The sequence below is a fragment of the Cynocephalus volans genome, chromosome 1 (genome assembly GCF_027409185.1).
Source record: "Cynocephalus volans isolate mCynVol1 chromosome 1, mCynVol1.pri, whole genome shotgun sequence".
NCBI lineage: Eukaryota > Metazoa > Chordata > Mammalia > Dermoptera > Cynocephalidae > Cynocephalus > Cynocephalus volans.
Genome location: NC_084460.1, coordinates 130,588,955 through 130,612,067, shown reverse-complemented (window position 1 = coordinate 130,612,067; position 23,113 = coordinate 130,588,955). Strand labels below are relative to the sequence as shown.

General features: G+C 44.0%; 1 protein-coding gene across 2 annotated transcripts in view; it reads right to left on the bottom strand.

Moving 5' to 3' along the window:
- Window positions 1–22,064, bottom strand: part of DRD3 (dopamine receptor D3) — a 34,250-nt gene extending 12,186 nt beyond the window's left edge. For both annotated transcript variants that reach the window (XM_063114012.1, XM_063114020.1), the window contains exons 1-3: window positions 21,795–22,064; window positions 11,376–11,488; window positions 859–1,001 (exon numbers count right to left, since the gene is read on the bottom strand). In XM_063114012.1, coding sequence (XP_062970082.1) covers window positions 859–1,001; window positions 11,376–11,488; window positions 21,795–22,064 — 526 coding nt within the window. The remainder of the gene's footprint in view (window positions 1–858; window positions 1,002–11,375; window positions 11,489–21,794) is intronic.
- Between the last annotated feature and the right edge of the window lie 1,049 nt (window positions 22,065–23,113).

Below are 23,113 nucleotides of genomic sequence, written 5' to 3'. Positions count from 1 at the left end.
TGTGAACCTGGAACATAGTAGGAATTGAATTAACCAATCCTAATGAACAGAATAAGAAATCCAGATGAACACTAGAACACTAGTCAATCAGGTCTCTCTTAGCAAACACTCAGTGTATATTGTCAATAACCATCACTTTACTATATGTGTTAATAACTTTCATTCAACACATGAAATTCCTGAGGCTGAAAGATGAACATGGTACAGACACAGAGGCACTGATCCATATGTGGTGTAAATATAGATTGGTGTCATATGCTTAAAATTCAAAGCATCTCAGATTGTTCATCCATCTATCCATCCATCCTTCCAGTAGAATATATAGCATGTGCCAACCATTGTAGCCAGAATTTCTGTATATGAAAAATAAAAAATACACGCTCTAGTAATTTGGGAATCTATGCTAGTTCCCAAGTGTCAGAGATGATTCTTATTGAGTAAAAAGTTAGAAATATATATCCTATTCCAGGACTTTTATGCTATGTTATTTTGCACTGTAAGTCTGTTATAAATTGTCATCTTTTCATTAGCAAAACTCATCTGAATTATTAATACGGCTTGGTTTTTTAACTGGTACATTTATACAAATGAGTACAATGACATTTCTTTCAAAATAGGAATGAGCCAGACTTTTCATTAATTGGGGCAGAACTTTCTCCCTGTGCCAACGATTGATGAGGTTTTGCTTTATATTTTATTCATAACCAACAAAGGCCAGAGCTTTGCAGTCTATGCATCCTCATTTGATTTCAAATTACACTGACCAGGGGTCAGAAATCTCAGGTTTGGGTACCACTCGCAGCCACTTGGGTATGCTGTGAATCAAATGAGTGCTGGAAGTGAAGCCATCATTGTTACCTGTGGTGTTGAAGCCAAAGAGGAGAGGGCAGGACACGGCAAAGGCCAGTACCCAGACGGCTGTAATCATGAGGGCCACACGCCGACAGGAGCTCTGTCCTGTGCCATGCTGGTAGTGAACTGGCATGACCACCGCGGTGTACCTGTAAAAGGAAGAGGAGTAAGGATAGGCATGAAGAGATAGCACGGGGAACTGTCCAAATGACAAGTCAAAAGAGGTTACTTGAGAAATAATCAGTTTGATACTGATGGCCTGTAGCTGACTCAGCTACATAAGCAGTTCTCTAAGAAAAACATCAATTGCCTTGAAGGGGGCCTCGTGACTTGGGTGAAACATCCTGTTCTTAACCGAAGAATTCATGTAAGTTCTTAAAATTGTTAATGTACCAATTAATGTACAGCCTGCTAACTCTGAATAAGCCACCAAGTTATCTTTAAGATTAGCCAAAGCATCATCTTACACGTAGACGCTTGTCCTGCACATAGACATTTTTTGCTGATGTGCTGTATTCTGTAACCAATGGTTGTAGCCTCTGCACTTTACCCACCAATGAAAACTGGACAACTCCAGTGTGGGGAGACCCTCTTCCTTTTCTAAACTTTCCCATAAAATCTTTCAGCTTGTAACAGACTTTGGGGCACTTCTCAACTTTGTCAGTCTGTGTTTCTCAGGTTGATCTTCACATTGGCTGTACATAAACCTTCATAAAAGTACTTCTGCCTCAACAGCCTTAATTTCGGTCCATGATACATATGGCAGGGGAAAATAATTTAGTTGGAGAAAGTTAGGGAGAAAAGGGTGTTTGAGTGAAAATAACAGAAAGGTCGAGATGAAGAACTCACTGAGGGGGATGAACAGAGAAAGGAAGGAAGACTGTGAAGGTGAACGCAGCATCGCTGGGCAGTGGGGCGCTTCTGCACCAGCTCTGACTGATTGCCCAGCACAGCGGCCTGCAGTCACCCACCTCCACTCTGAAGTCTCTGGGTGCTGGTCAGGGCACCTCTACGCTCTTCCACAGTTTTTCAGACAGTGATAGGACTGTGCCCCAAAAGAATGCTTACTCCCTGCTTGTATCCTAATATAAATTCTAACCCTTGTACTGATGACTATTCCAAGTAGCAGAGGTTTTGAAAATAGACATGAGTAATATACAATGGAGGCTTTTTTAAAATCCAGTTTTCATGCTTTTATGTGCTCTTTGCTCTCATGGAAAATTGTTTTATTTTCTGTGGCAACTCCTCACACATATACCCAGCTGCTTGCTGGACTTACCTGGACAGGTGTTCCATAGTCATCTCAAACTCAAGGTGTCTGAAACAGATCTCCCCAGCTTCCTGCATCCCTTGTTCTAGTTCTGCTGTCTGCCTTTCTTCAAGACATCCAGACCCAATACTCAGGCCTTTTGACTCTCCCTTTACCTTTCCATATATTTGCTCACTCATTCATTTAACCTTTCATTCAGTATTTGAGTCCCTACTATATGTCAGGATCTATTCTGGATATATAGAGATGTGCAAAAGGGACATTGTCCCTGTCCTCATTTAGCTTAGAGTTGAGCAGAGTGGATGAATGAGAAAAAAAAAAAAGATGTTAATATAAAATGAAGAGTGCCATGAAAGATATAAGCTGGGTGATGTGTTAGAGAACAGACAAGGAGGTGAGGAAGGGGCAAACCAACAGAGTGGGCAGGGAAGTGAAGGGTGTTAGAGGGGGTCAGCCACAAAGTAAGGGTGGGAGGAACACTCCAGGCAGAAGAACACAGGTCCTGGGCCGGCCCGTGGCTCACTCGGGAGGGTGTGGTGCTGATAACACCAAGGCCCCGGGTTCGGATCCCATATAGGGATGGCCGGTTTGCTCACTGGCTGAGCGTGGTGCTGACAACACCAAGTCAAGGGTTAAGATCCCCTTACTGGTCATCTTTAAAAAAAAAGAAGAACACGGGTCCTGTAAGTTTATCCATTATGATGTCTCCCTCATCTGTCCACCCATCCCTTTCCTACTACCTGCTCTCTATGATGGCTACTGGCTCCGCCCCGGGTTCGGATCCCATATAGGGATGGCTGGTTTGCTCACTGGCTGAGCGTGGTGCTGACAACACCAAGTCAAGGGTTAAGATCCCCTTACTGGTCATCTTTAAAAAAAAAAAAAAAAGAAGAAGAACACGGGTCCTGTAAGTTTATCCATTATGATGTCTCCCTCATCTGTCCACCCATCCCTTTCCTACTACCTGCTCTCTATGATGGCTACTGGCTCCTGGCTGGTAATTTCCTCAAGTCTCCCTCCCCCACCTCCCCAGCTGAAAACTGTCCGAGATAGGCAGAATTCTAAGACAGCCCGCAAGATTTCTGCCCTGTATAATTCTGTCCTGTTGCGTGTCGGCTGAACCTAAGCACATGATATAATATCACTTCTGCCATTACTAATCAGTTAACTTTAAGTTAATCAATAGGGAGATCAGCCTGGGTGGGCCTGACCTAATTGGTGAGCTTTTATAAGGGCCTGGGCCTTGTCTGAATTCAGAGAGATTCAAAGCATGAGAAATCATCCCACTGACCGTGAGAGAACAAATTTTCATGTTTTGGAAAGGATCACTTGGCAGCAAATGATAAAAGGCCTACAGGAGCTGAGAACAGCCCTGGTTGACAGCCAGCAAGAAAGTGGGAACTTCAGTCCTACAACTGCAAGGAACTGAATTCCACCAATGACCTGAATGAGTTTGGAAGAGGACCCCAAGCTCCAGATGAAAACACAACCCAGCCTACACTTTGATTTCAGCCTTGTGAGACTCTGAGCAGAGAACCTACCTACACTGTGCACAGAGATCTGACTTACAGAAACTGTGAGATTAAAAAATGGGTGTAGTTTAAGCCTTAAATTTGTGATACTTTTTTCTGCAGCAATAGAAAATGAATACAACTCTCAATGGCTCATCTTTTACCCATAGGTCAAACTTAACCTTCCTCATCATGATCTCAACTTACCTTGCCAACCTGACCTCCCTTTAATCCCTGACACTCATAGCTCCAGCCAAACTGGCCTAGTGATAGGTGCTCTTTAATTGTCAGAGACTGGAGTCTTAGTTCAACCCATTATCCCTTCTTCTTCCCTGGGTAGCTCAACCTTGCCCTCCCTTAATCCAGCAACCTTCCCAGTCCTCTCCATCTTACAGAGACCTCTAACTCTGCACTCATAACACTCCTAACCCAATCAATTACATTGCCTTCCTGCATGCAGTTGTCTTGCCTCATTATTGAACTTGTCTGGTGGCTGGAGAGAGATAGCCTCCACGTGATTGTTACCTGATGGCTCAAATCATCTTATAGCCTTGGCATTCCCCATAGGTCTTTGCACAAGGCAAGTAGGTAGAAGCTGTTGACTGATCATCTCAAAGGTCATGAAGGCTCCTTCCTCATAAGAGGACAGTTCTAATCTCAGCCAGACTCCAAGGATCTAAGGTCTATAGCTGGCTCTACATATGGCTCAACATGTTTGTCTTCTCAGTTTCCAGGGAACCTGGAACCAGATTCAGGGCAGGAGCCTCCTTCACCTTTCTCATACACATTAAGGCTTGGGGCTGGAGAAGGGAAGGATATTTGCTGGGATGGAGGGGGTAGGGCAATGCTCCCTGATGCTCCTCCTGTGTGTGCCCAGCTGCTATGTACCAGCACTGCCTGAATCTGCCTCTTGTACATCCAGTTTTAGAGTGTAACATTAGTGTTCTCAAAAGAGCAGCTTACAGTCAGTGAGTTCTGAGACAAAGGTAAACTCTGCAGGACTTGGCCTCAGCACCATGATGTGTGACAAAGGTAGCTTCTTTCTCAAGAGGGAGAAATAGAGGTCCTTATTTAAAAAGGTCAAATTAAGATCCCACCACCAACCCCAAACCACTGATAAACCAGTTCCCTTCTTCTGATGCACATGCAAGTCCTCCTTTGAGTCCCTCCTGTGGCTATGAAGGAGCAGAGCAAGTAGCACGCGGTGTTCCTCCAGGCCTCTCACTCTCCTCAAGGCTTCAAATCAAATGTGTGACTCTGAGGCATCTTGGAGGAGAGCCTGCACCTTGAGTCCTGCTGCTGTCATGAACACGGTGGGGGAAGGAAAGCTGTGACCCACTCTTCCACTGGCCCAGACCTACGGTTGGTCCAAAACCTCCCATTTACATAATGTCCTTGGATGTAAAAGAGCCTGACCATCTTGTGTATTCAGTGGTATGCTGGTAAATGGCTAACAATTGGATCTCCAGGTGAAAAAAGTCCTTATTTGTGACATTTGCCAATTTCCATGGTGTAAATACTCCCACCGTTGCCCATTTCAAGCTACCATCAAAGGTTTGATAACTGGCTCAAAATTCCTAAAATTTCCCAGTCTGCTCTTGTAGCCATCCAGCACGCCACTGAGAGCTGAATACTTTCCTAAATATGCTATAATATTCAGTAACTCCTCAGAGATGCCATTAATTTCATGAGCCATCTAATGTAGGGAACTCTGGCTCCATTTTATACAGGAGGAGGCAGCAACACTGGAGATTAATGATGAGCCTAAGTTCCTGCAGCGGGTCGTGGCAGAGCCAGGTCTCCACCTCTGAGGCCAGTTTCTCTCCCAAGTGCTCCACCCCCTCTCAAAGGCATGGACAAGTCTCTGAGGCCTTGCGGGGGACTGGGCTTCTTCGGGAAATTCGGCATGGCAGGCTGGTTTGTACTTGGCAGCACTGTGGATGCCCAGAATCGAGTTTCCTCAATTAGCTTTATTCTGTTAGTCGCCTGTAGGTCCTGTTAAAATGCGGATTCCCAGGCCATGCCCCTGGAGATTTTGTCAAGTATTTCTGGAGTGGAACCCAGAAATGTGTATTTTTAACAAGCAAGTACATTTTTATAGCATAGACAAGTTTGAGAAAGTCTGCCTTAGGGAAAATTTCTCTGCCCAAGATGCTTGTTATCTTGGGGTGAGAAATGAGAGACGAGCCTACAGTGTACCACATTACATTTTTTCCTCATTCTTTTAAAAACACCCTTAAACTGTTAGAATGGAGGAGGATTTGGTGACAGACACCGAAGCAGTCCCGGAATCAGCCATCGGAGGGCACCATAATGCAGCGAGAACTCCGCCAGCTCAGCCGGGGTGAGAAGTTCGCCGCACAGCTGGGGGCTCTCCAGGCTCTGCCGGGAGGCAGAGAGGGACAGCCCGGCCCCGGCTCCTGAGCCCCGCAGGGACCCCGAGATCCCACCCGAGCAGACTGCTTCGCCTCTGGTTTCCACTCCAGCGATTGCGAATGCCCGCCCGCCCGCAGGCGAGGGCGGCGCCAGAGTCCCCAGAGGGAAGGGCTGGGCTCGGCCCAGGGCCACTTCTGAACGTGGGCCCGCCGCGCTCATGGGGACATCCTAGGGCCGCCCCGTCGCCCCTGTGCCAGGGCTCCCTCCCCCGTGTTTGAGCTCCTAACCCTCTGGGCCCTTTCTGGTGTGGATTACCCTGCGGACCGGAGCACCGGCGGTGTGCATGGTGGTTAAGTCCGTGGGCTTTGGAAACACTGATTAGCGTCAGAATCCCAGCTCTGCCACTTTCCGGTGTGGCGGTGGCCAGTGGTTTGACTTCTCTGAGATTCAGTTTCCTTATCTGTACAATGGGGATAATGATTCCTGCCCCATAGGGCTGTTATAAATATTGACTGAGATTATCTCTGTGAAGTCATTTAGCAAAATGCCTGGTACATATTAAACATTGAAAAGACTGTTTGTTATTGTTGTTGTCATTATTATTGTGCTAGCTCGAGAGATCAGTGATTATCGGTGAGTTTATGGTTGTCTTCCCATTTAATCCTCCTAACAACCCTTTGAGGTAGTTGCTATTACCTCTGCTACACAGATAACGGAACTGAGTCCCTGAGAGGTTAATTGACTTGCCCAAGGTCACATTTGCTATCAAGCCATACAGCCTGGGGTTTTGGCCAGGCTGTATGACTCCAGAGCTAGGAGGCTGGGAAAGAGGCTGGCACCTCAGCATCTCTAAGTAAGGCAGTGTGCGGTAGTAGAAAGAAGCCAACTGAACCCTTACTCCTGTACCTACTGGCTGTGTGAGCCTGGCAAGCCGACCTGCTCATTCTAGCTTCGGAATCTTTATTTGTCAAATGGGGATAATACACCTGCCTTGCCAGGTTGTTGTGAAGGTTAGCAATAATAAATGAAAAGCTGTTAGTGCCTGTCACATAGTACAGGCTAAATAAATGGTAGCTGTTTTTATTTTTGTTGTTTTTGCTTCTAGTCTCATGCAAGTTAGATTAGCACAGTGGTAGCCAGGGCATGGAAGATACAGGAAATGTCTCCATTTAGTTCAAGAAAATTGCACCTATGGAGGTGGGCTGCCAGCCTGGCCAGAGGCCCTTCCTTAGTGTCCCATTCCCACCTCCACCTGTGAAGGGGACACTAACTGAAATAGACAGAATACTGAGCACGGGAGACTGAGTTTCTAATCCCACACCTGTGCTAGAAAGGCTACAGGACCCTATGCAAATATTGAACATTTCTGTTCAAATGAGTTAACTATGATGCCCCTTCTGACTCCCAATTCTGTGAGTGGGGTCTGCATGGCTTGTCACAGTTCAGAAGGTCTCAGTACCCTTGCAGAATTCCACCTCCACCCTGGAGCCCTGTCTCAGGGTGGAGATGTGTGTTGGGGGGCGGGGAACTTGATGAGGGTGCCTCTTCAGGAAGCTGGCAGGGCGGGAGGAAAGACACTGGCCTGGGTGGGAGGGCCTGACTCTAACTCCCCGCCTGGGCTTAATGAGCCCCAGGGCTCTGTGAAGGCTGCTTTTCACTACCTTTTATTTGGTCAGACAGGGGGCTCAATAAATCCTTAGTTCTGTGGACTCCCCTCGTGGAGTTGTTGAACGAGAAAGCTTTTTGCAAATGACTGGAAAGCACTTTGCAAATATAAAGTACTTATTTAGATGCAAACTAAAAATCCAAGGTGCCTGTGACTCATCTGGTACCTATTGTGCTCGCTGCAAAGACGCGGAGGCTTGCCTGTGTGATGGGTGCCATGTGAGAGCCACTTAAAGAACTCCCTGGTGAATGGATTCGGTTGCATTATTCCTGGGCTCCTCGCGGAGGACTCTAATTCTCACCGCTTGGTCGTGTCCTCCTCTTCTGACACATTCTCAGCCCCTTCCCCCAGAGTTAGTGCTGACCCAGGATGTGATGGGGGGGGGCTGGCCTGCTAGGGAGGCAAGGAGCCAAGGGGGTGGGTGCTTGTATGCAGAGGACTTCCCACTCTGCTTTTTAGAAAGAAAAGGCGGCATTATCCAAGCATCCACAGCTCTGCCTAGGAATCTAATGACAATAGTATTACTTGCTTTCAAAAGCCTTTTATCATTTCCTTTTCTTCCCTATCTCTTATCACCCTGTTATTACAGACCAGGGCTTCATGACCAAAAAATACTCAATCCATTTGGTCAAGTTTGTCAGGCTGGTGACTGGCATTGTGTAAAGACCAAAGGTCTGTGTGAATTACAGCATTTTAAATGAATTGACCGGCTATTTGGCATCACATGAACAGAATTTAATGCTGTGTACTGCAAACTTCTGAGAAGGAAAATGGACACAGCTTTTCCAAGGCCGATTTTCATATATTGAATAGGGAGGAGGCTCCGTTTTGAGGGCTGGTGACCACTACAGAAATTCAAGCCAGGAAGTGAGCCTCCTTCTCCATTGGTATCTAAGATGTGGCTCGACCCTCAGGTTTCAGGTAGGTGAGTGCTATGCATTCTAGGAGTTTTCCTATACGGTATAGAAGCCAACTCAAGGTTTATTCTTGTTGGTTCTGTTTTAAGTGATGAGAGTAGAAGTGTGGGTCAGTGAAATGGTGCTCTCATGTAGGTTTGTCAGCCCTCTTGGCTGGCAAATTACAAAAAAGCACCTTCTCATGGCTGACTCAAGCTGTGGCAAAAGAAGCACTGGCTGAATTCCATCTCCACACCTGCACAGCCTCAACTGCAGTATATGAATGCACGTGAGTGGGGTGTACAGGCACACTCTCAAGAGGGTAGAGAGGAGGGTCAGGAGCTAGGAGGGCTGGGAGAGGGCTGTCCCAGACCCTCTCTAGACACTCTTTATGCATCTCTTCTCCCATCCTCTCATGTCCTTCCTGAGGGTGACCATTTGTGGTAAGAACATTAGCTACCCTCAGGCAGCCACTGCATTCAGTTTAATGCTCTTTGTTCAAGGCTCTGTCATAGGCACAGCAGGAAGATTTGCAGGTGGTAAGAAGCTAGGTCTCCTGTAAGGGTTTGGGGTGGTGGAGGTGAGGATAAAGCAAACCAGCTGCAGCCACCACTTCCGTAAGTAATATATTTCAGAAATTATGTACTAAGTGTCCAGAAATTACATAAGACTTAAATGTTAGAGCTAAAAAATTAGAAAATCTCTGTCTCTTCCATTTTAACAGCTTTACTGAAATATAATTCACAACCCCCACAATTCCTTCATTTACAGTGTACAACTTACAAAATTGTGCAACCACAACCCTCTTTTAAAACACATTCTGAGTGGTATTATTTCCAGCATTTTGGATATGTTCTTCAATTTTCCTTCTCAGTTGGATAGTCACTCAAGTAATAAAAGTAAAAAGCCCATACAGTTGGTTTGCAGTATCACCATAAGACAGCGGTTTCATGTTCATGCTTTGGTTACTGTTCAAAATTCCCATTTCAGCACATGAAAGGACATTGAGGGCTGTTGCTCTAGATGCCACAACACTGGGTCACGTGAAGGTGACTGCACTAGGACCTCTAGAAAAGGCAGTACAGAGAAAGCATTGTGAGGATTCAGGGGTGATGGAATTAAATTGTAGGAACTGGGAAGGGCTTTATGGAAAAGGGGCTATTGTGAGAGACCTTTGAGCATGAGAAGGGTAAAGGCAGCCAGAAAGAGATGAGATGGCCATATTGTGGAACTTTGAATTCCAGGCTGTGGAGGTAATTTTAACTTTTATTCCATAGGCCAAGGAGACTCTGAAGTGTGTTGAGCAGGGCAGTGGACATTAGGGCTTTACTTCTGGTGTATAACTGATAGTGGTGGGATGGACCAGTTAGAAAGCTGTGGCAGAAGTTCAGGCGGGAAGTCATAGGAGCCTAAAGTAAATGGGGAGCAACAAGAAAGGAAAAATACAGGTAAATTTGAAAAAAATTGCAAAAGTAGAGTCAATAAACATTGACTGCTTGGGTGTGGGAGATTAGGAAGAGAGAGGAGTCAAACAAAACCCAAGATTCCAGAAGAAAGATGGTGTCAACAAAAGATCATCAAGTCAAGATGGTGTGGGGCTTTGATGGGTTGATTTTTAACATTTTGTGTTATAGGCGCCAATGGGATAACTAGACAGTAATGTGGTCTGTAACTCAGGGGAGAAGGTGGGGGTGTCGCTGGAGATTTGGGGAGGTTAGCACAAAATGTAAGATATTAACTTGGTGTTAAGTAGACATGAATTCAAATCTTGGTATGGCACCATACTAGCTGTGGGACTTTGGGTAAATTCCTTTATTATTCTAAGAAGCTGTACGTGAAGTCGTTGTGAAGATGAAACAAGTTAATGCGTGTCAAAGGCTTAGCAGATCTTATATTTGAGGTCACCTGTTGGACCTATAGAGTGGATGGATGGTACTGGAAGAAAGTGTAGAAAGAGAAGAAGCGAAGGGGAGGGAGGACTCAGAAAAGGAAAGGCTGGCCAGCACCAGAGGCCATAGGCTCCAAAGTGACCCCTTTCTCCAGGGCTCTCAGTGTCTTGTGGGAGCCCTGACAAATCGAAGGCAGAGGAAGGGGGAAAGGAGAGGAAGACCAAAAGAGAGCGGAAACGAAGCACATAGCAAGGGCAGTGAATTTGGGTACTCCTGGGGACTGAGTGATGTTTCTCAGGTGAAACACACATATAGTGGAATTAAAGTCACAGAAATCCATTCCCACAACCAAAAAGCAATTTTAAAAAACATATCATTTTTTACTTGCTTTTCTGAAACTCTATCAGGTATCACAGCCATGCTTTCTAAAATTGCCTTTTCCCCCATCCACTTCTCTCATCTCTCCCTCCTGGAAAATAGACCCATGCCTGTCCCTCTCTCCCTCTTTCTCCCGCACACCTCTCCTTCATCCCTCTCTTCACCAAAAACAAACCACATCATTTCCTCCCAACCCATGTCAGCTCACCTTTGGGCCTTCTTCCCCTCCCCCCTTCCTTTCTATGAGGAATCACAAAAGCCCCAAAAGATGGCCAAAAAGTAAAATCAGAATCCTCTTCAGGGGCTGGAGGAGAAGAAGGTTAGGAAAGCATACAGGATAGTTATTTTTCTCCTGTTATAGGGGTTTCTTCTCTCCTGCAAACCATAGTTTAAAAGAAAAAGAGAGGAAAGAAAATGTCCCAATGGCAAGTTCTACTTAGAAGTGACTCAAGTGCCCTCCAATGCAAGCCTATGTCCTGCCTTCTTCCCCGTCTGGGCCACCTCTCTCTCAGCCTGGAAGGGGAGTCCCAGCCCTACCTGTCTATGCTGATGGCACAGAGGTTCAGGATGCTGGCTGTACACATCATGACATCCAGGGAGACAAAAACATCACAGCAAACACGGCTGAGATTCCAGACTCCACCTGTCACCTGGACATCAGAGACAAAAGGATGTTAGTGTTCTCCCCAGCGAAGGAACAACAGCCCAGTCAACTCCATTGCCTTCCCTCTGCCGCCCAGTGCAGATGCTGACACGCAGTCCCTGCCCCCTGTGGTGGGTACCAATGTTACCATGGGACACACAGACATTCAGCGAGTGCCAGGCTGTCTAATACTGGTTTCTAAAGAAAAGGACAAATTCTCAGAATCTTAGAATGTTAGTTCTGGAAGCAATCTTCCAAATCAGTTAGTCCAGTGTTTCTCAAAGTGTGGTGCACAGTGGGGTGCTTATTAAAGATGCAGGTTTCTGAACCCTCCCTAGACCTACTAAGTCAAAATCTCTAGATCTGGGGCCCATGATCCTTTATTTTTAAATAAACTCCCCAGACATACCAAGGTTTGAGAACTACTGATCTAGTGAAAACTCAGGAGGGAACTAACCCTCCTCCTTGAGGTTAAGTGATATGCCCATAGCTGCACAACTGGTGATAAAGGAGCTTGGGTGACTGCCCGGTGTGTGCATTCTGCCAAAACTGCCTCTCTGAAGCCTTCCACCCAGCAGAGAGCTCCCCAGGTACCCAGGAAATAAGCTAAGAACATGTTTTTCCTTAAATGTAACTCCAGAGTAAAAATCTATTTGGTTATAGGTTTTAAAGTTTGGAAACATCCTGAAACACATCTACAAGGCATCTTCAAAAAGTTCATGGAAAGATTCATATTATTTTTTAATTCCAGTTTTCCGTGAACTTTTTGAAGTGCCCTAGTGTAAGAAACTATGTAAAATAAATCTGCACCAAAGAGACTGCTTCAACCCCTTACCCCCACGTCCCAATCACCAAGAGGTGGGGAAAATGGCGGGGTCCAGGGGATTGGAAAGGAGCACAGTTTCTCTCTGCCATGCCACTCACAGAATCAGGGAGGATGGTTCTGACCCGACACATCTACACGTGTTCCAAGCTCCATAACCTCCTCGGAGTAACACTTACATGAAAGTCAGAAATTTAGGTAATTTAATGTGTGTTCTAGCACATTTCTATTTTATTTTAAAATCCTTTAACCTAATTAAACTAGGATGGTATGTCCAGGGGATTGTCACTTTTGGAATGTCCACAAAGGGCCACACATGGGCCCTGAGGCTTTGTGCATTTGCCAGCTTTCTGCCTGTGGGGCTGCCCTTGCTGGGGACCCTGGTTCTCAAGGAGGAACCTGCAAATTTTTGCGCCCCTGGCTGTAGCTGAGTGTTCGTAATATCTCTCCCAAGCAGGCCCAATGGCCATTTAAGAGAAAGGAAGAGTAAAAAATAGGTACAATAGCCTCTGAAGTAGCTTCTCAAGAAAAAAACCCAGATATTGACCAAATGATCGTGCATAGAGATGGTGCTTCGGTTTTTCTCATCCCAGAATCTTCTCGTATGACTAGGTCACTTCACTGGTCATTCCTGTTTTATCACAATAAAGCAAGGTCCTGAGAGGCTCTCTATCATTTCCCTTCTCTCATAACTTCTTCCCCTTGGATTGCTTTCCTGAATTTTCAGAATCCCCTTTCTCCTTATCTTTGGTCATCTCCAGACTCTATTTTTGACAAAACCTAACCAAAGATTTTTTTGTTTAAAAGCAACCATGAAAAGTTAAAATGAGTAATGAAGTCCTCATTTTTGTTCATTTGGTTGTGGATTTCCTTTCTCTCTTTTAGTTTGACCTTTTTGCTCTTTATAAATAAAGACCTAATATGAATTTATAGGAATTCTGAGCATAAAAAACATTCTGAAAAGGGAGATGTAAGGTATCTAATCTAAAGAGTTGTAATAACCCAATGATTTAAGGGAGCCGGGAGAATAAAAGATGGTTTTGCTCATTAGGTAGGACAGTGGCGTGCTGTAAAAGCTTCTCACAAAAGTTAAGTTTTGTATATTAAATTTCATAGTAACATTATGTCTACTATGCAATTTCTGTTTTAAACTGGGGAAAAAACTCTTTTTTGCATGATTGTGAGTGTGTGTTTTTGTGTTTTTGTTGGAGTGTAGTGTGGGTGAGAGAGGATAGTTAGGACAACAGGTAACTCTGGTGAGGGAACACCTTGCTGGGTGTTCATTCATTCAGGCATTTATAAAGCAAGTACTTGTGAAGCTCTTAATACTTGGTTCACAGAAGGAGGGTACATCGTTAGGTGTGCTAAGAGGTTTTACAAACTGTACTACAGACCCTATCCTTGAAGAACTTACAAGATAACTGGAGAAGCAAGGCATTCTTAAAATAACTAGAGATCGTCATGAGATCCTTATATCATTAATACAAACATTTACTGAGAATTTACTCTATATGTGTCACTGACCCACCTGGCCCATTCCAAGAATTTCTGTAACTTTGAAACTTCAGATTTTGAAAAATGAATTTCTTTTTCATTGTATGCGCTCATAGAGCTATTTAGGACAAATTACACATTATTTGATAGGAGATTAAATGATTATTAAGTAATATACATGACAGGAGCAGGGACGTTTACTTATTCACTGCTGTGTCCCCAGCTCCCAGATTAGGGCCCGGGCATGCAAATATATCCTGAAAGAATGAATGGTCTCTGACATAATTCGTATTCATACTAACAGCTAATGTTATGGGACACTTACCGAGTGCCTGCTGTTCTGGAAAGCACTCTACATACATGGCCTCTCTTGCTAATTATAATCCTAAAAGAGGCAACTATTCCCATGTTTATTGCAGAAAAAGAACCTAAAGGTTAGCACCTTGCCAAAGGTCACAGGGCTGGTAGAGGCAGACAGGGCACTGGAATGTAGGTTGTTAGGCCCCCTGCTATAGGGAAGTATCAGGTGAGGAGGGGTAGTTGTTGGGAAAGGGATGAAAGTGGGTTGACACCAGGTAAAAGGAGACAACTGGGTGCACATCAAGGATTTTTGTGTGACAGACTACATCATCTCCTTTCTAGCTAATGAGACACCCTCCTGAATGCTTCTATATTTTTTTTGCAAAAAACAGTGCAAAAGAGAGTGTTGGCTGTGGTCTGTGGTGCCTAGGTGAAAGTACACCCAGGGCAGGTTTCTTTAGTACCCCTCTTGTTTAGCTCCTAACAGCCAAAGCCCTCAAGCTGTCCTCTGGCCCCCAGACCCCCACTGTAATGCAACCCCATCCTGTTTTCTTTTCTTGTCTATAGATTCTGCCATCAAAATTCCCATTCTCTCCTTGATCTCAACTATGTGTCAAGAGGAAAACAGTCTGATTAGCTGATTAAAGTAATTCCCACTAAGTTGCCATCACTTAGCCTTCTCTGGAGCTTACTCATTAAAATGAGTCTCTAATTGGTGGGACTTGTAATGGAAAAAAAAATGTATATATATATATATATTATATGTATACACACACACACACACACACACACATATGTATATGTTTTACTGGAGCCTTTCACACCAAGCAAATAATAATAAGGGATTAATAAAGAGCATCAAAGCGCCAAGACCATGCTAAGTAACCCTCAGACATTATCTCATAGCAACCCAATGAACTAAATATGATTTCCAATTTATAGATAAAGAAACAGAGACCTAGAGGGGTTGAGTAATTTGCCTAAGGACACATAGCTAGTGAAAGGAGCTGGAATTTCAACCCCTTAATATTAACCATTACTCTATTTGGCCTCCCAAAGTTCAGCACCTTGGAATGCCACTTTTGAGAAGTATGCAATTTAACTCGATTCTAATGTCGTAGGAGGGAGAAGAGTTGGTATTTGTCCATTCACTTACCCACATGTACACTAGTTATTGATTGTCCATCATGTGCCTGATACTCTGCTTGGGTGGGTGTACTAAAGTGAATGAACCCTGTTTTTGTCCCCAGGGCCTCAGAATACAGTGTGTGCCTGTTGGGGGGAGTGATATGTGAGTGGGTGTGGGTGAACCGAGGGCCCAGGAGATAGGTACAAGGAAATAAATACGATGCAATGTAGTAAGTGCTGTCAGTGGGATAAGTATAAGGTGTTGAGAGATCACGAGAGGTAAAGTGAGTTTTGAAATTAAAGCAGAAAAAAGAAATCTGATTGATTTAAGGCTCTTTAGAGACATAATTCTTCCTCCTAAATTCTAATGAAATAACTCACTTCAGAATTATACAGCAGCCAGGTGGTGTTACTCTCACTTGCTAATGAATATAACTAACTCCCTTTGGCAATACAGAAGGTGGGAGTAAGCAAGAAATTGTCTTCAGGTACTTAAAGCTGGCTATTGATTTTCAACAGACACAGTCTAGGGCAGCATTTCCCAAATTTACCTATTATAAGGTAGCATTTCCCAAATCACCTGAGGCTTTTGTTACACAAAATGATTCTGAGGTCCCACTCAGAATAATAAGTCCCTCAAGTGATTCTTATTGCCTGAGAGGTTTGGGAAACACTGGTCTGGGGGTGGGCCCATGACATTATCTTCAGAAATGGTTGTACCTAGCACAGGGCTCCTCAAGCATTCTTCATGCCATGGATTTCCTTGGCTTCATGGTTCCCTTATCATAGAATGCTTTTAATTATGTGAAATAAATACAATGGATTGTAAAGGATACCAATTGTATTGAAATACAGTTACCAAAGTATTTTAAATATATGTACTACTTTAACAGTTCACTAAATAACAAGATCTAGCAGCAGGTCCAAAATTCCTGTAATTTCAAAGTAATGATGAGTATAAATGACATTTCAAGATGTCAGCAACAACCATAATGTGATTTGAAAATATAAATATCTGTGATTCCCACTGGTGACACTAAAAATTTCTTCTACTGTGGGTTGATGCCTACGTTCATAATTGAAGTGCTGAATTTCAGCTTAGTAAAAAATAAAGTCATTTTATTTACATACAAGTTGATGGACTCCCCAAGTTAAGTATTATTACTCTAAAGGGATGGACTTTTGGTTGTTTAGGGGAGATATCCAAGGGGGCAAAGATGGAATTACTTCTTTAATTGTCCTCTTCAATCCACTTTTGATTGACACATTTGGAATTTTTGGGGGGGAGGGGGAGAGTTTGCTGCAGGGCAAGACAGAGTAATAAGTAAGGATTTTTTACTTCTCTTAGTCTCACTTTTTCCATCTGTGAAATGGGAGTTTTACAGATTAGTGGTTCCCAAATGTCATTGTAGCAGATGGCTAGCTGGCTGCGTAAGTTATTTGGGGTGTGAATGGGGCTGGGGGATTATTAGAATTACTATAGACTTCCAGGGTCACCCTGGAACTTCTGGTTTAGTAGATGTGAGGTAGACCCAACAGTCTGTATTTTTAACAACCAGTGTCTGCCTTCTCCCTCCTTTCTGTGCCATTGTTTGAATGTATCCCCAAAAAGTGTTTGTTGGCAATAACCACCAGTGCAACAGTGTTTGGAGGTAAGGTCTACTGAGAGGTGATTAGGACATGAGTGCAGCCCCTTGACTCTCTCTTGCCCTTCCACTGTCCACCATGGGATGATGCAGCACGAAGGCCCTCGCTAGATGTGGGGCCCTCAATCTCGAACTTCCCAGCCTCTAGAGCTGTAAGAAATAAATCTCTGTTTTCAAATAAATTTTTCAGGTATTCTGTTATAGCGGCACAAAACAGACTAAGACACCTCATAATGAAGGTTTAGCTCAGAGCTGCTCAAAGTTTACGTGCATAAGAATCATGGAGGAGCTCACTTAAAATGCAGGCTCCAAGGCTCATTCACAGAGAAACCCAGTCAATTAGGATATGGCCAGGAATTTGTTGCAGGAACACACTTTAGAAATGATGGCAGAAATTATCTCCACGCCCTTTCAGCTTTAACAATCTACTAATTTTATCAAAATTCAGATTTGGGTGAAGAGATTGTGAGAATCTCCTGTTTTTGCTTTCCTTTGGGGTCTTAAATTTCTATCATTTGTGATTTTTTAGAACTATGATAAAACTATCCTTTTTAAAAACTTCTTTATTTTTAATAATCTATACCATTACAAGGCCCAGAGATTTCTCCCTCCCCCAAACATCGCTGTTCTTTCCTGTCATCACCATCTGAACTTGATCACTTTTCCTGTGCTGTGTTTTCCTGCATGAACCCATCCTGTTCTATTTTGCTTGTCTACATTTTTTAACCCTCGAGTCTTTTCTCCTATCCATACTGGGACCCAAGTTTAGTATTCTACATGTTCTCCTGGCTGCTTATGCTGCCTTTCTGTCCTGATATAAGTGCATTAAACATCACAAAAGATGCTTAACTGAGTGGAACAAAATGGGATGTTTGTGCTTGGAGAGAGAGCTCCAAACAGACTGCAGCCTGCAAAGCAGGAAATTAAAAACTTGAGAGGGAATCTGAGATACAGCTATTTGGTATGGCACAGAAAAGAGTTTTTGAGAAAATGCTGCAAGCTGAATTAAAGAGACAGGCAAGCCCGGGGCCCTCTGAAATATAACCTTCTGTGAGGTCATCTGCATGGTTTTGTCTCGAACTTCTCTGCTAGGTTTGAGGACAGAGAATACTGACATGGGTCAGTGACTGGCCCTTGTGGGTCCCCCATTATATTCTGCCCAAGTGCAGGTTCCTGGGTGTCTTAATGATGAGAATGATACCAATGAAAGTTCACTATGGTTCACGCTTACTGATTGTCCTCTTCTTTCTTTCCAGTAGTCCCTGGATTCCACTGGGAATCCATGAGATTCCTGAGAAGTTGATGTATTCCATAGAAGGAACACATCACCTATGTTAAACCAATTTTCCTCCCTGGTGATTAGTTCAGGGAAAATTATGTGCCATAAGCCAGTCCAATCAGAGCACATCTTGACACTTTTACTAGAAATTCTGAGGCACGGATTTTCTCTGTCGCTATGAATGGTGTGATGTGCACATGTGAGGCCTAGAGCTTAGCCCTTTGCTTGTGGATAAGGTCAGTACATGGAAGAAGGCAGAGCTAAGAGAATTGTAGAAAAATGGAGCTGGAGCCTTGATTGAACTGGAGCCCACCCTAACACAGGACTTTTAAAGTTCCTGGTGTGAGAGCCATTGTATCCTGTTTATTATTTAGGCAACTGAAGTTAAGTTTTCTTTTACTTACAATTAAAAATGTCTCACTGAGCTATTTATAGATCACACTTTTTAGTTATGAAAGCCCTCTCTCAGGTGATGACAGTTGAGCTTATCATCAGCCCAACGTGGAAAGTGTTGTTACCTCCAATTTTGTTCACTTTTGTGTCTTCTGACTCCTAGTTCTGAGTCTTTCTCCTAGCATGACCCTGTGTTGGAATGACATTCATCCCAGTGAATTCCAACAGAGGCAATGTTATGTGACACTCTATTGCCTACCTCACAACAATTTCCCACTGCACATCTTTTTTAATAAAGCCCACATTTTAATTATTTTTTCTCTCTTCCTTTGCAGCTAAATGTGGCCTTAAGGTTCAGTTCTGGCCAATTAGGCTTAAGCAAAGTTCCTTAGGGAGATGCTTTGAGCTACTCCAGGGAAAGGGCTTTCTCTCTTTCTCTGCTGCCCCCACCCATCCTATTTTTGAAGACTGCCATGACACTGAGGGTTGGGGCAGCCATCCTGTGAATAGCATGAAGAAGTAGGCCAGCCTGCCAAGGATGGAGAGGAAGAAGGCTGAAAAAGTCTGGTTCGAGATGACACCATGGTGCAGCTGAACCAACATCGACAATCCCCTTTTTCCAGAATTCTGGTTATGTAAGAAATCTAAAATTCATCTAAGCTATAACTGGCCAAGTTTTCCAATATTTACAGTAAAAACATTCCTACTCATACATACTTGTGTCTGGCGAAATGAGCCAATTTTCCTTCAAAGAAGACTGATGTATTCAGATCAAAGTGCATGAGGCTTTGAATTTGGCGAATCCTTTGGCTCCCAAATGGTGGTGTTCTCACATGTGTCCTATCTTCCTGGGGCCTTCAAGCCTACAGCAGTCTCTGTGGTCAACACTGCACCTCTTCGTCTCTCCAAAGGGTGCTCTTAGGTATAATCAAGTAATTACTGGAGCAGCTACTCACACTGCACCGTCATTAGGACAAGTTACTAAGAGTAATACTTTGCTCTTCTCTGAGACACACGAATTGATATATTCATAGCCCTTTTAAGGGCTCAAAATGTTCTCTTCTCTCACAAACGAACCTAATCTGCCTCTAAAGAAAGACAGGAAAACATTTAAGACTAAGAAAAGCATGAGTAGTGCAAGATAGGGAGGACCCAGTCCTCTGAACTAGAAACTTCTAATATTTTAACTGGTCATCTGTTAATGATGGCTGGTCTAAGTCACATCCTCTTTTATTGAGACAGACTCCTTAGTTGACTGCTGGAGAAAGTGATGCAGAGATATAAAATTGCATTGACTGGATCTTGAAGGAAGTTCGTAACACCAAAAAGAGACCCCAAAGCCCACTTCCCAGTAGAGCGATGTCTCTGCTCCCCCAAATCTTCTTTATGTGAATGTATGTTTCTTTGTTCATGCTCTTGGTTACTGAATACCTATACCAAATAACCTGTTGGATAAAGGGCATAGTGTTTTTGGGGAAGGGATGGTGGAGTAGGGTGAGGGGGAAACCAAGAACTCTACCAAAGCTCTTCTTATGGGAGAAAATCCATAGATTCTCCTACAGAGATCCCATTAAGGTCTTTGGCAAGATCTCCTGTGGCTCTCTAGTCTTAGCTGCTCTTCTATGCTCAGCAGTAGAATGGGAGCCTCATCTACATCAGCAGGTGTGGGTGCAAGGGGATGCCATGGGTTTCTAGTGTGGAAAAGTCACAGTGTCTGTCTTCCAAACCAGTATCTACAGAGGCTTTCCAGTATGGTCCAACCAGAGTCCTGGAGGCAATCACAAATGGATAGTTGAAGAGCACCCCTGAATGGCTTTGTTATAAACACCAAAAGCCTGCTTTTATTTCAGAGGGAATGAAAATGCTCATTAGAATGAAGGTACTTTGCCTGCATTTCTTTCTGACATTCATTCTTCTGGAGAATTTAAGAATCCCTGTAATGTACAGGGATTGGGTTGACAGAGAAGTCAAGATAATTACAAGACCATTCACCATCAGGATAATCCTAACTAGGAAGAATAAATACACAATTCCCCACCCCCCCAAGTATTCCCTTAGCCTTCAGATCTATCCCAATCAGCCTGGTTGTTCTTCTTCTTTCCTCCTCTTTCTCTATTCTCTTTCTTTCTTTCTTTATGTCTCCCCTTTAAGACCATAAGTCTAATTTTAGTTCCCAGCCATTCTTTAATATGGATATTAACATAGGCAGTCTGTATTCAAGGCTTTTGCTCTCTTGTGATATGTCATACTTAATTAACTGTCACCTTCACTATTAATATTAACTGAGATACTAATTGGATGAATGTTAATTTCTCTTAATCATAGCATCATTTTGATTCTTCATTGGATACCTCTTTAGAATGATACACAGTGCAGAGGAGAAATATTAATAGTATATTAAGGTGCTTAAAAAATTTTCTTTAGTGATAGCATGTTTCCCCAGTAAGAATATCTGTTTCTTGAACAGATAGATCTAGGTACCCTGATTTCCTTGTTAGCAAATAGATGTTTTGTCTTGGTCACCTCCTGACTCTGTTTTTTACTTTCAAATTTAGGAAATGTTTCTCTTCAGTAGAATTCTCCAGGGTTAGCTGCATTATCTGATTGGCAAAGGCTCTGTACTGTTAATGGAGGTATGGAAAATAGAAATCTGAAGGTTTAGTCTGTTTTTTCTGTAGCAGAGTCTATGGAGATCTGATAGCCAGGAGAAAAGAGCCAAGATGGAGGGCAACTGAACCATCGAAAGAAGTCTGGTTTATTTGCAGACCATACTTTCTTTCTTTTCCTCTCATTAATTAAAAAAAATTTCTTCTTGTTTTTCTATATGTCCTTCTTCCCCCCACTTCCTGCACTCCTGTACACTCTCACCCCCATAGACGTTGAACGCCGATGAAGATGCCCATAGATCCACCTCCCCCAAGCACCTGTGTCATTGATACGTGACTGGCACAGAGAGTAAACCCAGGCATTTTTAGGAAGATTCCTATCACTTAAGTCCAGTCACTTGGATACTGGAGACCCAGGAACAGAATTATTCCCAGCTCCCTGGTTCTGATGTGGGTGAGTGACTGAATGGTGGCTGCCCTCAAAAGCTTTAGTTCCCTCATTCAAGGGAGAATCATAGGAGCTCTCCTTCCTTCCCCAGTTCTTGGACCACTTGGGGAGTATTTTGAGCCCTGAAGGCCAGGAATTCAGGGAAGACAAAGACAAGCTTGGTCATGTGGGCAGCATGTGCCTGGAGCCCACTCACCTCCAGGTATACCACCCAGGGCATCACCGAGGTGGCCACCAGCAAGTCTGCCACAGCCAGGCTCACCACCAGGTAGTTGGTGGTGGTTTGCAGGGCCCGCTCCCTCAGCACAGCCACACACACCAGGCCGTTGCCAAAGACGATGGCCAGGATGAGCACACAGTAGGAGAGGGCGTAGTAGGCATGCGGGCGGGCCTGGCTGGCACCCGTGGAGTTCTCTGCCCCACAGGTGGAGTTCACGTGGCCACTCAGCTGGCTCAGAGGTGCCATAGCTCAGAAGGAGGGGTGTGACCCCAAGGGGTTTCCTGGGAGGAGACAGAAAACAATGTTGGCAAAATCAGACTCTTTGGAGCTTGGCTACTTGCATACATTGTTGATTTACTAAGTCAACAAATATTTATTGAGCACTTCCTGTATACTAGGCACTGTGGTGAGAGCTGAATATACGGCAGTGAACAAGACAGATTAAGATTCCCCCCCTCATGAAGCCTCCATTCTAGAGAAGACACATAACAAACAAGGTCAATTAAAGATGTGGTATCTTAACACCTCCCATTAGGCCCCATCTCCCAGCACTGTCGCATTGGGGATTAAATTTCCAAAACATGGTTTTTAGGGGGCACACTCAAACCACAGCACCATCTCATAGGTTTTTTGGGAGGGATAAATGAGCTACTATATGGGGCTGAGCCCGTGGCGCACTCGGTAGCGTGCTGCGCTAGCAGCGCAGCGACGCTCCCGCCGCCGCGGGTTCGGATCCTATATACGGATGACCGGTGCACTCCCTGGCTGAGCGCCGGTCACGAAAAAAAAAAAAAAAAAAAGAGCTACTATATGTGTAATATGTTGAGAGCCGTGCCTGGCACCCAGAGCACTCCGTGCTGCTTTCCTCTCGGTGGTCTGTTTCTCTGAGCTTCCTTTCCCCCTTTCTTCGTTTCCTCCCTCCCATCCTCTCCTGTCCTATTTGACTCTTCCCCTTCCTCCCTCTTCTCTCTGCACTACCTTCAATCTCTCTCTTATATTTCACACAGAACAGGGTGTGTTTGGGAGACTGGACTGTGGGAGAAAAATCTCATCGTAGTGGGGTCTAGAGGCAGTACAGTGGTTTTGTTATTTAGGGAAAAAAACATGGGTAGAATTTTACTTGAAACCTCCTAATTTTAAAAGATTAATTACCAATTAAAAATGTTTAAGCTCTACAAAGTTGCCCCCTTCTTCTCCACCAAAATCCCACATCTGACCCACGCACGGCCAGTTTTCAACCTCTGACCTAGTCCAACGCCCTCACTTTCCAAACAGGGAAATTGAAACTCGAAGAA